Source organism: Lepus europaeus, chromosome 13, assembly GCF_033115175.1.
Source record: "Lepus europaeus isolate LE1 chromosome 13, mLepTim1.pri, whole genome shotgun sequence".
NCBI lineage: Eukaryota > Metazoa > Chordata > Mammalia > Lagomorpha > Leporidae > Lepus > Lepus europaeus.
The window spans coordinates 22,025,234-22,037,669 of record NC_084839.1 but is presented as its reverse complement, the minus strand read 5'-3'; the positions used below and the strand labels follow the sequence as shown (position 1 = coordinate 22,037,669).

Below are 12,436 nucleotides of genomic sequence, written 5' to 3'. Positions count from 1 at the left end.
GCTGCGGCTCTGCGTTTGGGGACAAATACAAAGATTACGTATTCTGTAATAGGAGAATCAACCACCTTTTGTTCCTCAGACAAAAGACAAAGCAAAACCAAACCCCAGCCCTCGGATATCCAGGTTTTATCTTTTTTCCCTGGTGCCGTACTCGGGGAAGGGTGCTGGTGACTGAGCAGCAGGAGACATGGAGCCTAATAGCCCTCCCTTACCTAACCGCGGGAGGTGTGGGGGGCGTGAAAAAGGTGGTCCCCGGGGATGGTAGCTGTTAGGAAGCCCGCTCTCACAGAGTGAGTGGCAGCTGTTGCCCAAGAAAGTAAAAAGTGCTGTGGCCCCAGAAAAAGCCCAGTGGTTCCCAGAAAATCAGTCTAGTCAGTAGTTTACATTCAGTATTTTTCGTCCCTTTTAGTGCTGATAGTCTTACACACTAGCTGGGGTTCGTAAAGGATGGTTCTGTCTCAGTAAAGGATTGACAGAGGCCTCACTGGGACCAGGCTGGGATCCTCTCTGCCACCAACGTCTGTTTCAGATCGACTGTGCCAAGCACCGCTGTGTAGATGAAGGTGAAGGGCGTCTTTGGGCTGAAAGCAAAGGGTTCCTGTACTTTGAAACTTCGGCACAAACTGGAGAAGGAATCAATGAGATGTTCCAGGTAACTCAGCATTTGGTTGTTTTAAGGTTCGCGCCTAGGCCAACCATGCCAGTTTGTAGTTCAAATTATGAAAAGCAAGGAATATGGATTTCTCATTAGAGTAACCTCTTCACGAACAAGCTGGTGAGAGAGCGAGCATGCGTATGTATCAGAATGATATGGCTTCTGTCTGTTTAGACGAGACCTGGCTGATCATCAGTATCACCTGAGGAAATTCTTCAGCACACAGACTTCCAGTCTTGAGATTTATTAGAGCTTAATGTCGCAATAGAGCCTTAGAGTCTGTAGTTTGAAAAAGTTCTCCAGGGGATTCTGAAGATCAGTTGTTTAACACGAGTTATTATACTGCTTACATGGAACAAAGATTTTCTTCCAAACCACCTTGAGTTAGTGGTGTCACATTTGTATGCATAGTTCAATGGAAGCAGTGCTATGGCAAACAGCTTTGCCACAGCTAATCTAATCCTATCTTACAGCCCACAGGGATGCGTTTAGAGAACAGGGAGCTACCATCGCAGAATCCAGCTATTCACACGTGAAAATGAGGTCTCCCCAGCCAAACAGGCAGCAGAGGGATGTGTTCTCATTGCAGTCTGAATAGGTGGTCACGTCTTAAAAACCTACTAACCTGGAGTAACGTTAGGGGAGAAAGCTTTTTAAAACAATAAGTTATAAAGTCAGTTCTTTAATTATAGATACATTTGGAAGTAAGGGTGGCATGAATAATGTATTTTTCTTCCTATGAATATATCTGATATTTTGGGAATTTTTAGCATTTCAAGTCGTATAGCTTATACTATAAAGAGTTGTTCCTAATTACTGAGTAGGACTGTATTTAATCTTTCATGCTGAATTTCCTTCTCATAAGATGGCACTCCTCCTACTAGAAGACAGGTCTCGTCTTTGACTGACAGGCTGAATTAGGATCGGCAGCTTCTCTTCCAAGATCAGAAGAGGTTGATGTTGGCTTGCCATACTGTCTGTTCTTCTCAGTACATAGGCCTGTCTTGAGTTTGCACCGCTGTCTGTGCAATGACTCTTAACCATTTGGGTGGTATTTTACAATTCTGGAGAGACTTATGCGTCTCATCTGAGACTCAACAACCATGTGTGGCAGGTATTACTCTCATTCTGTGTAAGAGAGCCTCAGGGTAGAGAGTGGCTTGTCCGGGGTGTGATAGCTGGGTTACCTCTCTTTCAGCATTTACAAACATCAGGCCTTCTCTTCTGCTGACTTACGTCCCATGAGGCGTCAGTGCCCGTTCTTACTCTTATTCTCTCTACATAATGAGCTTTTCTTCCCGCTGAGTGCTTTCAAGAGTTTCTCTTTATCCTTGGTTTTCAACAGCTGAGGTGTGGTTCTCCTCACGTGTGCCTTATTTCGGATTTGTTGAGTTTCTAAGATTGGTAGTTTGGTGTTTTTCCTTTACTATTATTTTCTCAAATATTTTTCTTGGCCCTGTTCTCACTCCCTTTTCCTTCTTAGGTTCCAATTACATGTATGTTAGACTGTTGCTGTCCCACAGTACTTGAGGCCATGTTTATTTTTCTCTTATTTTTTCTTCATTTTTCAGATTGCCTAATTTCTATTGATTGCACTCAAAGTTCATTGACAATCTGCTGTTAAGCTCACCACGTACAATTTCCTGCTCAGTACTTTTTAGTTCAGCAGTTTGCATTTGGTTCTTTTGTATGGTGCCCAGTTCTCTGTCAAGATTTTCTCCCTGCTCCCACATATATTTTCCTTTAATTCTTTGGACATACTTTCTTTTACTTATTTGAAATAGTTATAATAGCTGTTTTAAAGTGTCTGATAAGTCCAGTATTTGAACCATCTTAGGTCCAATTTCTATTGACCATTTTTTCTCCTGTCTATGAAAAAATTTTCATGTTTCTTTGTATGAGTAGTGCTTTTTGGTTGAGCATCAGAAAGTGTGGACACATTAAAGAGACTCCAGATTCTTTTGTCTTTCACAGAAGAATGTAGATTTTTTTTAAAAGAGATTTTTGTGTTTATTTACTTAAAGGGCAGAGTGACAGAGAAGGACACACACACACACACACAGAAAGAGAATCTTCCATCTGCTGGTTCACTCCCCAATGCCCACAACAGCCAGGACTGAAGCTGGGAGTCCTAAACTGTCCATCTGAGTCTCCCACGTGGGTGGCAAGGATCCAAGCACTTGGGCCTTCACCTGCTGCCTTCTCAGGCGCATTAGCAGGAAACTGAATTGGAAGCAGAGGAGCTAGGACTCCAGCCGACACTCTGATATGGCATACAGGCATGCCAAGCAGTGTGCCACCAGGCCTGCCCCAAGCTTGGGGATTGTGGTTTCAGGAGGCGATTCAACAACTGGCAGGTTACAGTGAACTTGTGGGCTTGATTTTTTGCTTTAGTCGCAAGGACCTGAAGGAAACCCCAAGTAATTTCCTCGCCTTTCTAAAGTGGCTCTTTCGTGTATCTTGTCAGTTATTGTGTTTGGATTTTGATAGGATGAGTCTAACTCATCAGGCACATCTAGGTGCTGGGGTGTTAATGGAGTTGAAGGCAGTCCCTTCCCTTGCGAGGTCAAATTCTAGTGTCCTCAGGACAGCTCTGCCCCTGGCACCACCAGACCTCTGGTGTATTGGTTTTGTTCCCAACCCCACAGCAACCGTTGTCTGGTGAGCTCAAGTGTGTGTAGGTAAAGCCTGGCCTACAGCATACACTTAAGGGGTCCTCCCACATGGACTCGGGGTGCAGCTCTGCATGGCTCTGCCCCCTCCAGTGCCCTAGTCTGCAGCTTGTAGCCACTTCAGCAGTCTTACACTCTGATCGCCACCTTCTTAGCTTGGTGGGACTTTGTGTCCACTCAACGCTATTGATCTCTGTGACGTAGTCAGGAAATGGAACTCAGGTAGGGAACCAGGTGATCTGGGGGATCCTCTCTCAGGGAGAGTCTAGTACCTGCTGTTGTCCACTGCTGGTAAACAGTCGCTCATCTGTCCAGTTCGGTAGTGGTTTATGGCAGAGGATCTGGCCTGTACCCATTAGTTTGTTGTAGCTGGAACTGAGATGCAAAATTGACACGGGCTTTTGACTTCAGTCCTGGTGTTGTGTATTTCAGACCACAGTTTGTCTGTAACCATGTCTGTTCTGAATAAATACTCCTGCCCTTGGAAATCTGTATTTCAGATGAACCCTGAGGCTAGAAGAAAACCTTACTGATCCAAAACGTATCTGAGAACTGTGTTCCCTTTTGGTTGGCTTTTATCCTTTTAGATTAATCTTGAGTTAGGGCTAAATGGAAAGACTAACAAGAGTATCATGACACCTTTCTGTAAGTAAGTACTTAGAAGTAGTGCTTTCCTGCTAGTTCGATGAAAGATTGTGTTTCCTACTGACTTGAAAGACGCGTTATACCAGCAAGGAGCTCAAGGGGACCCTCTTTTGTCTCCATCTCCAGTGGCTTTCCTTGGACATCCCTTCTCATACACCAAGGCTCCTCTCCTTGTTAGGTTACCAAGTTGATTTGCAGTTGCTAGAGATAATAAAGACAAAACTAAAAGCAAGAGGAAGTTTTTAGAAGATATTAGGAACTATAGAAGAATGTGAAAAAGAAGAGGAGGAGCTTAAAAAGAAGCTGAGGGAAAAGGAGCTATGTCAGTTTAAAAGCAGCTGTAGTGTATTAACATTTTGAGTAAAGTTATCCAATAATAATAACATTGCACAGAGCATGAAACATTGGTAAGAGCAAAAAATAGTTTTCACTTTACAAAAAACACATAAGCGTGCAGAGAATGTGAAGTTTTCAGAAAAAGGAAAGGCCATAAGCATATGAAAAGATACTAGTTTTTATTAACATTAAAGAAATGCAGATCAAAACTGTAAGATGTACATATCAGACGGGCAAGAATTAGGACGTGTGATAATGCCTCGGCTCACCGGGGGTCTGTGCAAACAGGAACTCCCTGCACAGTGATGGGGCCTGAGCGGGGACAGCCTTTCCAGACAGCTGGCAAGAACTAGAGTGCACTTACATCCTTACTCACCAGCTTTGCTTTTAAGAATTTGTCCTAAAAGCCGTAGCCCCACAAACATGCAGAGATATACACACACAAATATTCACTGTTAGTAGTAACAAAAAATATTCACTGCTAGTAGTAACAAACAGGGAACAACGACTTGTCAAGAATGGAGTTGGTTAACTGCCGGCTATATGCCCAAGACTTCAGCACGTGTATCAAGGAGTTCCACCGTGTTCGTGGCAGCACTGTTCACAGTAGCCACAATTTGGAATCAACCAAGGTGTCCGTCAGCAGATGAGTGGATAAAGAAAATGTGGTGTATACACACACACAATGGGATATTGAGCTATAAAAAAAGAATGAAATTCTACAACATTTGTAGCAAAGTGGATGCAACTGGAGGACATCATGTTGAGTGAAATAAGTTGGTCCCAAAACAACAAATACCGCCATGTTTTCCCTTATGTATGAGAGCCAAAATTTTTTAAAAGAAAAAAGAAATGTCTCTGTGTATCAGTATTGCTGCAAATACAATTCTGTAAAACTTTGTTTGATACCTTTGTCAAACCAGTGGTTAAGAATGTTATGCTACTATTGAAAAAAAAGACTAGAGTTGGTTAAATAAATTATGATACAGCCACATAGTAAAATACTGAGGGGTCACCAAAAGGAACAAAGAAGGTGTCTGTGTCTAGCTGTGAGAAGATTCCAGAATGTGTTACTATGTGTACACAAGGTGCCTAGCTGAGTATTTCCTCTGACCTCTTTTATGTAAATGTTTGAAAAGTATAGGATACATATCCTGGTATACTGATAGAAAGTTTTTCTGGAAGGATATTCAAAAAAACATTAACAGTGATTACTGAGGAGTAGGGAGACACGACTTTCACTTCATGCTGTTGTTTACTGTTTGGCTTTTTCTGACAGTGTTCATCTCTTACTTTTTCACCTCAAGTTTTCTGAGAGTAAGGCTATTTTTATTTTTAGTCTTTGTACTTGCTCTATGTTAAAATATATGAATATTTAGATAGTATGCAAAGAAAAGTCTTCCAAAGTACATATTTACTTTATTCATGACTTTGAAGAGTTATTGGAATACAATCAGACGTCTTTGAGTTGTTGTTTGAAAGGAATTCTTATTTCCACATTGTTGTTTGAAAGGAATTCTTATTTCCACAGTCAGTTCTACTCTCGGATGTGTTTTCTTCTTGCAGACCTTCTATGTATCCATAGTTGATTTATGTGAAAATGGCGGGAAACGTCCTACCACGAATAGCAGCGCTAGTTTCACCAAAGAGCAAGCAGACACCATTCGCAGAATTCGAAGTAGTAAAGACAGTTGGGACATGCTGGGAGTCAAGCCTGGGGCCTCAAGGTAAGTGGTGCTCTAGGATACGCAGTGCTGGGTCCCCCCAGAGAGACCTGGTCACCAACGTTACGTGCGAGCTGTCTTCTAGTGCTAGAAATACAGAGACGCATGGGAATACATTAAATGGATGATTCTGCCTCATTGAACCAACTGCATACCTAAGAACAAAACAGAGCGCCTGGCTGCCTGCTGAGAGAAGTAGGGCATGTATCTGCAGTACATGTACAGTGGCGGGCGCTCTGCGGCAGGCTGTTTCAAGCAAGAGCCTTGAAGCTAATGTAATCTTTTTACAAACTTACAAGAGGGGATTCTGAAATTACAGAATTTTAGAGGAAGAAAGAATGTTAGCAGTCAACTTATCAAACTGTTCGTTGGGACCTGGGACCCAGTGTGGTTGAACAGATTCACAGGCCCTAGAGTTGGTGGTAGAATTGGTTCTTGACCCTGGGACAGTGTGTGTCTATCCATCTCTGCCTCTATCTTCCTCTAAAACCCTAAAAGTTCTTCATCTGTGTGTGTAGTTAAGTTGTTTTGTTTTAGCCAAAACAATTATTCAGGAAGAAAATAAATATAACCACTATTCTTTGATGCTTGCTTAAAAGTAAGTTATTATTCCATATGGAAATATAACTTAATGATATAATACTACTGTTGCTACACATGTTTTAATTTCAAAGAGTCTTACTTTGTGCTAACTCCCCTCCCCACGTTTCTCCCTTCCTACTTGTTTACCTTGATTCCCACAAAGGAAAAAGTGTGTCTTGGAATTACCTTATCAGCGCCAAAAACTCTCAGTATCTCTTGTGCATTTTGGTCTCTAGCATATCTCGGAGCCAGAAGGAAAGAGGGGAGGCGGGAGAGGACCGTTATTAGTGCTCATTAATGTGCCCGCAAGTCGAGGATGCTTTAAGCGTGTGTAGGGACTCCCATGGCCTCATGGGTATAGCCACGAACCGTACTGTGTCTTTCTAATGTCCTTTTCGACCTTCATAATCCCATTCTAAATTCTTCTGTGTCGTCTCCAGTGGATAGTGGCTCTAGAATTAAGAAACTGTGACTCGGTCTACTTATTAATGAACTTAGAACAATATTAAGGAAAAAGAAAGTTGGTTTCTTGTTTATTCACTTTGGTTCTTTGTAATCTTCCAGAATATTCTTGACCACTGGGTCTATCAACCTAATTTTGTGTGGCATTGAGCACATTTGGGAAAAATCTTAAAACATTTTTCTCCATAAGTTGCAGAGTGTTTTGATATTTGTTCACTGCACCTGTGTGTACTGTCTTTCAACTTTAAGAAAACCTTCATCTTAGGCAGAACTCACATACTCATTTTAAACCTAAATCAGTCATGTTTCCCCCAGACTTTTCCTTGAGAGACTCCCCTGCTACCTAGACATTTGAAAGGCACTTGGGGCGGAGGACCAGGCCTAGCTGACCCGAATGAAGGTGGACACGCTTCCCAGGAAGCAGAGCGGGTGGAGGGGCTGCCCAGGTCTCATCCACGAAGAGACAGGGTGCTGTCCCCGGGCAAGGAAGAAGCCTGGCACTTCAGATGTTTTCAGGGAGGAAGCCTAGCATTCTTGTTGCTACGTGAAACATACATGTAGGGAAACTACACGTAAGCTTCAAGTTTTGTTTATTTCTTTGAAAAGCAGAATGACAGAGAGATACCCCCGTCCTTTGGTTCATTCCTCAAATGCCCACAACAGCTGGAGGAGGGGAGGGGGAGGGGGACCCGTGGCCAGGCCCTGCTTTTGGAGGAGCTCTCCTGGAGCGCCCGCCGCTGGTGTGCGGTGACTGCCTCTGGAGAGGCCTGGCTGCCCTGTACCCCGGGCGAACGCTGATCCCTCTCTCGTTTCTTCCCTGGTCCCTGCAAGCTCCCTGCAAGCCTCAGCTGCCCCTCCCCAGCGCCCTCCCTGGCCTCGGAGGCCTCACATCAGCCCCTTTTCTCTGCTCCTGGGTGCATGTTCGGCTGCTCTTCGGCCAGCCCCGTTTGTTATCGCCCACCTTCCCTGTTTGCTCCCACAAACACCTTCTCCTAAGCTGCCCTGCACCTGCCTTGGTGATTTCGCAGCACCAGTCTGTCAGGAAACACCTAGACCTGTTTACCAAGCCAGGGCGAGGGAGCGCTTGGCCAGCCTCCTGGCTTGTGGGAGCACAGGCCAGCCCTGTGCCCCCTGGCTTCCGCCCGTTCAGAGGCCGTCTCCAGGGCGCCCTCTGCCGGCCCCCAGGCCTCCGTTCCTTCCGTCCGCAGAGGGGCGCCTTGCTAGGCGTTTCCCTGGCATTTCTGTACTCACTGTGCATGGGTCACTTCCTCTGCTCTTGTATTGCACGCTTACTGCCTGTGGCTTGTCTCCTAGTCTTGTAGCCCGCCCATGGGTGCCGCGGGAGACCTGGGGCGGCACTGACGGAGCGGCTGTCTTCACAGGGACGAAGTCAACAAGGCGTACCGGAAGCTGGCTGTGCTGCTCCACCCCGACAAGTGCGTGGCGCCCGGCAGCGAGGACGCCTTCAAAGCGGTGGTGAACGCCCGGACCGCCCTCCTGAAGAACATCAAGTAGCAGGCGGGCACCGCGGGGTGCGCCTGGCCAGCCCTGGGCGCCGCGTGCCCCTCCTGCACGCTTCCGGAGAGCGGCGGGCAGAGCAGCGCTCGGGCACGCGTCCCGGCATCGTAACACGCAGTGCGACTCCACTCTTGGCCTTGCAGGCTCTGGGACTGCAGCACCCGGTAGGCGCCTGGGGCGGCCTGGCAGGCAAGCTGCTTCTGTCGCAGTGCGTTCTTGGGGGGACTGTAGCCATCAGTCTGTCATTAGCGCATTCCCGGCCGCCCTTGGGAAGTGAGGCCAGACCCATCCCGCTGTCCCTTTGACCACCCCAGGGAGGCAAGCCAGTCTGGAGAGCACCTGCCCCTGGGGACCGGCAGCAGCGCCCGGACGGGAGTCTGCGGGTCACCCCTAGGGGTGGTGCACACCCTGTCACGGAGAGGCCAGCCTGGCGCGGCCGCGGGTGCGCTCTGACAGCCCAATCCCCCCAGGCTTGTCACTCGTTCTGCATCATTGGCTACCGGGGGAGGAGGCGGCCGGGCGCTTCCCAAGCCACCCTCTTGTTTCTCACCGTTAGCTCCCTGTTTCTCTCTGCCTCTTCCCTGCTTGCTGTGTCACATGCCCCCTCTCGTCCGTGTCGTTGAATCCCTGGTTTCTTGCCATGGTCTGGGCTCCCAGTTGCTAATGAGGAATGTTCTTAAACTGTAGCCCGCGGGAAAGAGGTTCCCTGAGAGACACGCGGTTTCTGGCCGCGCCTCCTCCTCGGCATATAGGGGTAGCTGGAGAGCGGGGTCGGGCCTGGTGATTCTCGCTGCACTACAGGGCACCTCTGGCCGGTTAGCATCTTACGTCTTTGCTCTCCTTACGTGACCTGTGTTTTTAGCTGTAACCAAACTGCACTAACTGGGCTTGCAAGCACATACGGTGTTACAGTGCCGTGAGTTTTTAACAGCCAGCCTATGCTGATTTCAGATGGGTGCACCTGGCTCTAAGAACAGAAGCCGCCTCCTTGGGGTCCGCGCGCACTGGGAGCCCATGGGGCTCTCGCCTCTCCCAGAGCAGCTTCGCTTTGCACGGCTGTGCTCGGGCTGCACTGCACTTGCTGCCAGGAACAGGGAGCATCCATCTCATGGAACCAAAAATGCTTTTGTTGGATGCCCTGAGATCTGATCTGTGACTCCTTGTGGGATTTCCCTCTGGCCTCATAACGAGCTTCTGGGTCTGTGGGACTCCAAGCCCAGGTTGCTTGGAACCGAACTTTTGCTCACAGCGCTCGGCATGCCTCAAACACAGATCTGTTCTTGGAACACAAGGCCAGAGGGATCAGGGATGGTGATGACAGCCCAACCTGACGTGACAACACACTGAGTACGTGACCGTGTAAGCCTGGTGCCGTTCGTACTGTTATTAAATATAGGGGGGCCTCAGAAGGTCATGGAAAATGTGTATTGTCTGCAAATTCCCCTTTTCCGTGAACTTTTTGAAGCCCCTCCTACTGATCACCGCATTCACCCACCTGAGCAGATGAACGCCAAGCAGGCTCCCGGGCCCCGCCCTCGTCCTCCGGGTGGGTGCGCGGGGGTCTTAGGCCCTGGGACGCCACACCTTCACGACTGCTGTAAAGGAGGGCTACATCCAGCTTCATTATGCAAGAGGAGTAGGAGTTAAAACATTCAGCTTCAGGGGCGTGGAGTTCTCATTTCCATAATCCTTAAAAGACAGAATATTAAGAAATAGCAAAGCATGGTTTGCAAGAGAAATTGTCCCAGTACTAACTTCATGCAAAACTTTACAGGTCTCTATGCATTAACTTAAATTCTTGGTGCAAAACATGGACATTGTAGTTCAACCTGATTAAAACTTCTGCCAATTGGGATTTCAAAATATGTCAGTGAAAGAATCAACTAGCAGAATAATTTCAGTGACTGAAACAACTTTTATAGAGAATCTTGCTTTAAAAACACAATGAAAAATTTTGAGCAGCAATTATTTAAAAGCAGCAGCAGCAGCCACGTCTTCCATATGGCGAGTCGCCAGGAAGTGACAGGTTTTCGACGTGTTGGAAGTCCTGGAGGCCTTTCCCATTGCCGGCCCAGCCCACCCGAGCACTTTACAACGCACCCTCCTTCTGTTTCTTCCTTTTTGTGCCTTCTTTTGAATTGACGTCTCAGCTGTCAGTGTTCTGTTTACGTTAGCATTGTCGTACTTTTTCACGTAAGTGTGTACTTGGTTTTGTGAGCCTGGACACTGAGAAGTGCAGACCTGAGGTGTCCCTGTGTCGCCACCCACGACGAGTCGCTGTCATTCTGCAGATTGCACGCCATTCTTCAAGTCTTAGTTAACCTCAGGACACTTAACTCTAGTGTGATCTCATGTATTGAATTCTCCACTGGTAATATTTCTGTCTGCCTACCAACTAGTTCCTAATGAGCCATAGAAGAGGGAGGCTGACGGACAGCCAGAGTCACAGCAGCCAGCACAAGCTCTGAGTCGGTCAACAAGTAGCTGTCCCTCGTAGAGGGCCCTCGGGGGCTCCGGGTAGAAGGGGGACGGGCAGCCAGGAGCAGGTGGCCTTTTGAGCGACAGCGCTGTCCCACAGGAGTGCCAATGCTCCTGCCCCTGCACCCCTCAAGCTCACTCTGAGTCTACTGATGCTTTTGTGAAACTCTTGAAAATGAATTTAGCTGCAAGACAGAGCGAACCACCTTCCACTGTCAGCTTTGCAAAGCCAAGCGTGGCCCATATGTCTCAGAACTGGTATTTAGCACAATTGTAGGCACAGGTAACACTGTTTATGCGTTGTTTTCCATGAAGCATTTCCAGACGACAAACGCTTACTCGTGTGTGTGGGTTGTGAGACTGTGTCCGACAAGCAGTGCAATAGAGGCCCTGCGGGCGAGGTGGCTTTGTTGGAAAGTCTTGGCCTGGGCTGGCTTCCCACGGTGGCTGCTCCCTGGGCATCCCTCCCCTTTGACTGAATGCAGAGTCTGTTAAACAAACAAAAAAACCCTTTGCTCTTACAAGGTAATTTACATATTTGCTTTCTTTGGAAATAACTGAAAATGTTAAATCTACCACTTGTTTATGTCTTATATACAGAGTGTCATATGTATTTAAGTTGTGTATTTTTATAAAGTAAAGCCAAATATCAAGCATTGTTCTGCGGGCTGCATTTATTGTTCCGAGTCTTCAGTGTGGAGCGTGGCGGGCTGGAAGCCAGCAGCCATGCCTCTGGGTGAGACAGCGTCCCTTTGCAGTCAGTGGGGTGGAGGAAACTGTTCATGGGCCCATCAGGCTAGCCTAACCTTATTAAGTTTTGATAAAACTCTTCGTATCACTTAAAGAAAGATACTGATACCACATTTGCCTTTTTAATTCGGATGAAATGGTTGCTGACTCATTTTAATGGTGCAGATTTGGCTGACTAACGTAACAATTCACTTAGCCTGTCCCCGGCCCCAGGATCTGAGAGAAGGGTGTGCAGGCCCAGGTCATGCAGGCCGGCAAGCAACCGCTTTCCTTCTCCTTCTCAGCGACAAATTGTGACACGTATCCAGAGATCAGCAGCTCTGCCCGGCACTCCTGTTTTTGATGGCAGCCCGGGCCTCTTTGGGGAGCTGCTGTACCCTGCTAACATCCTCTAGAGGGGAGACAGGTTCCAAAGGCTCAACTTCTCCTGTGACCCATGCCTGTGACTCCTGTGCCTGGGCTGGGAACGTGACCCAGCCTCGACCCATCGGCCTCCTTCCCTGAGATCTTCCGGCCGGGACCAGGACTAGGGAGACAAGTTTCCTCCCAGGAGAGGAAGCCTCCTTGTGCTGGTCACCTGGATTCTAACCTTGGAAGTATTCATACCTCATGTA

At 47.3% G+C, this 12,436-nt stretch overlaps 1 protein-coding gene across 1 annotated transcript in view; it reads left to right on the top strand.

Annotated features, from left to right (window-relative positions):
• DNAJC27 (DnaJ heat shock protein family (Hsp40) member C27) overlaps positions 1-11,722 on the top strand; it is a 32,244-nt gene extending 20,522 nt beyond the window's left edge. The window contains exons 5-7 of the mRNA XM_062209074.1: positions 530-652; positions 5,875-6,035; positions 8,459-11,722. Of these exons, the coding sequence (XP_062065058.1) occupies positions 530-652; positions 5,875-6,035; positions 8,459-8,591 (417 nt within the window). The 3' untranslated portion in view covers positions 8,592-11,722. The remainder of the gene's footprint in view (positions 1-529; positions 653-5,874; positions 6,036-8,458) is intronic.
• The last annotated feature ends 714 nt before the right edge of the window (positions 11,723-12,436 follow it).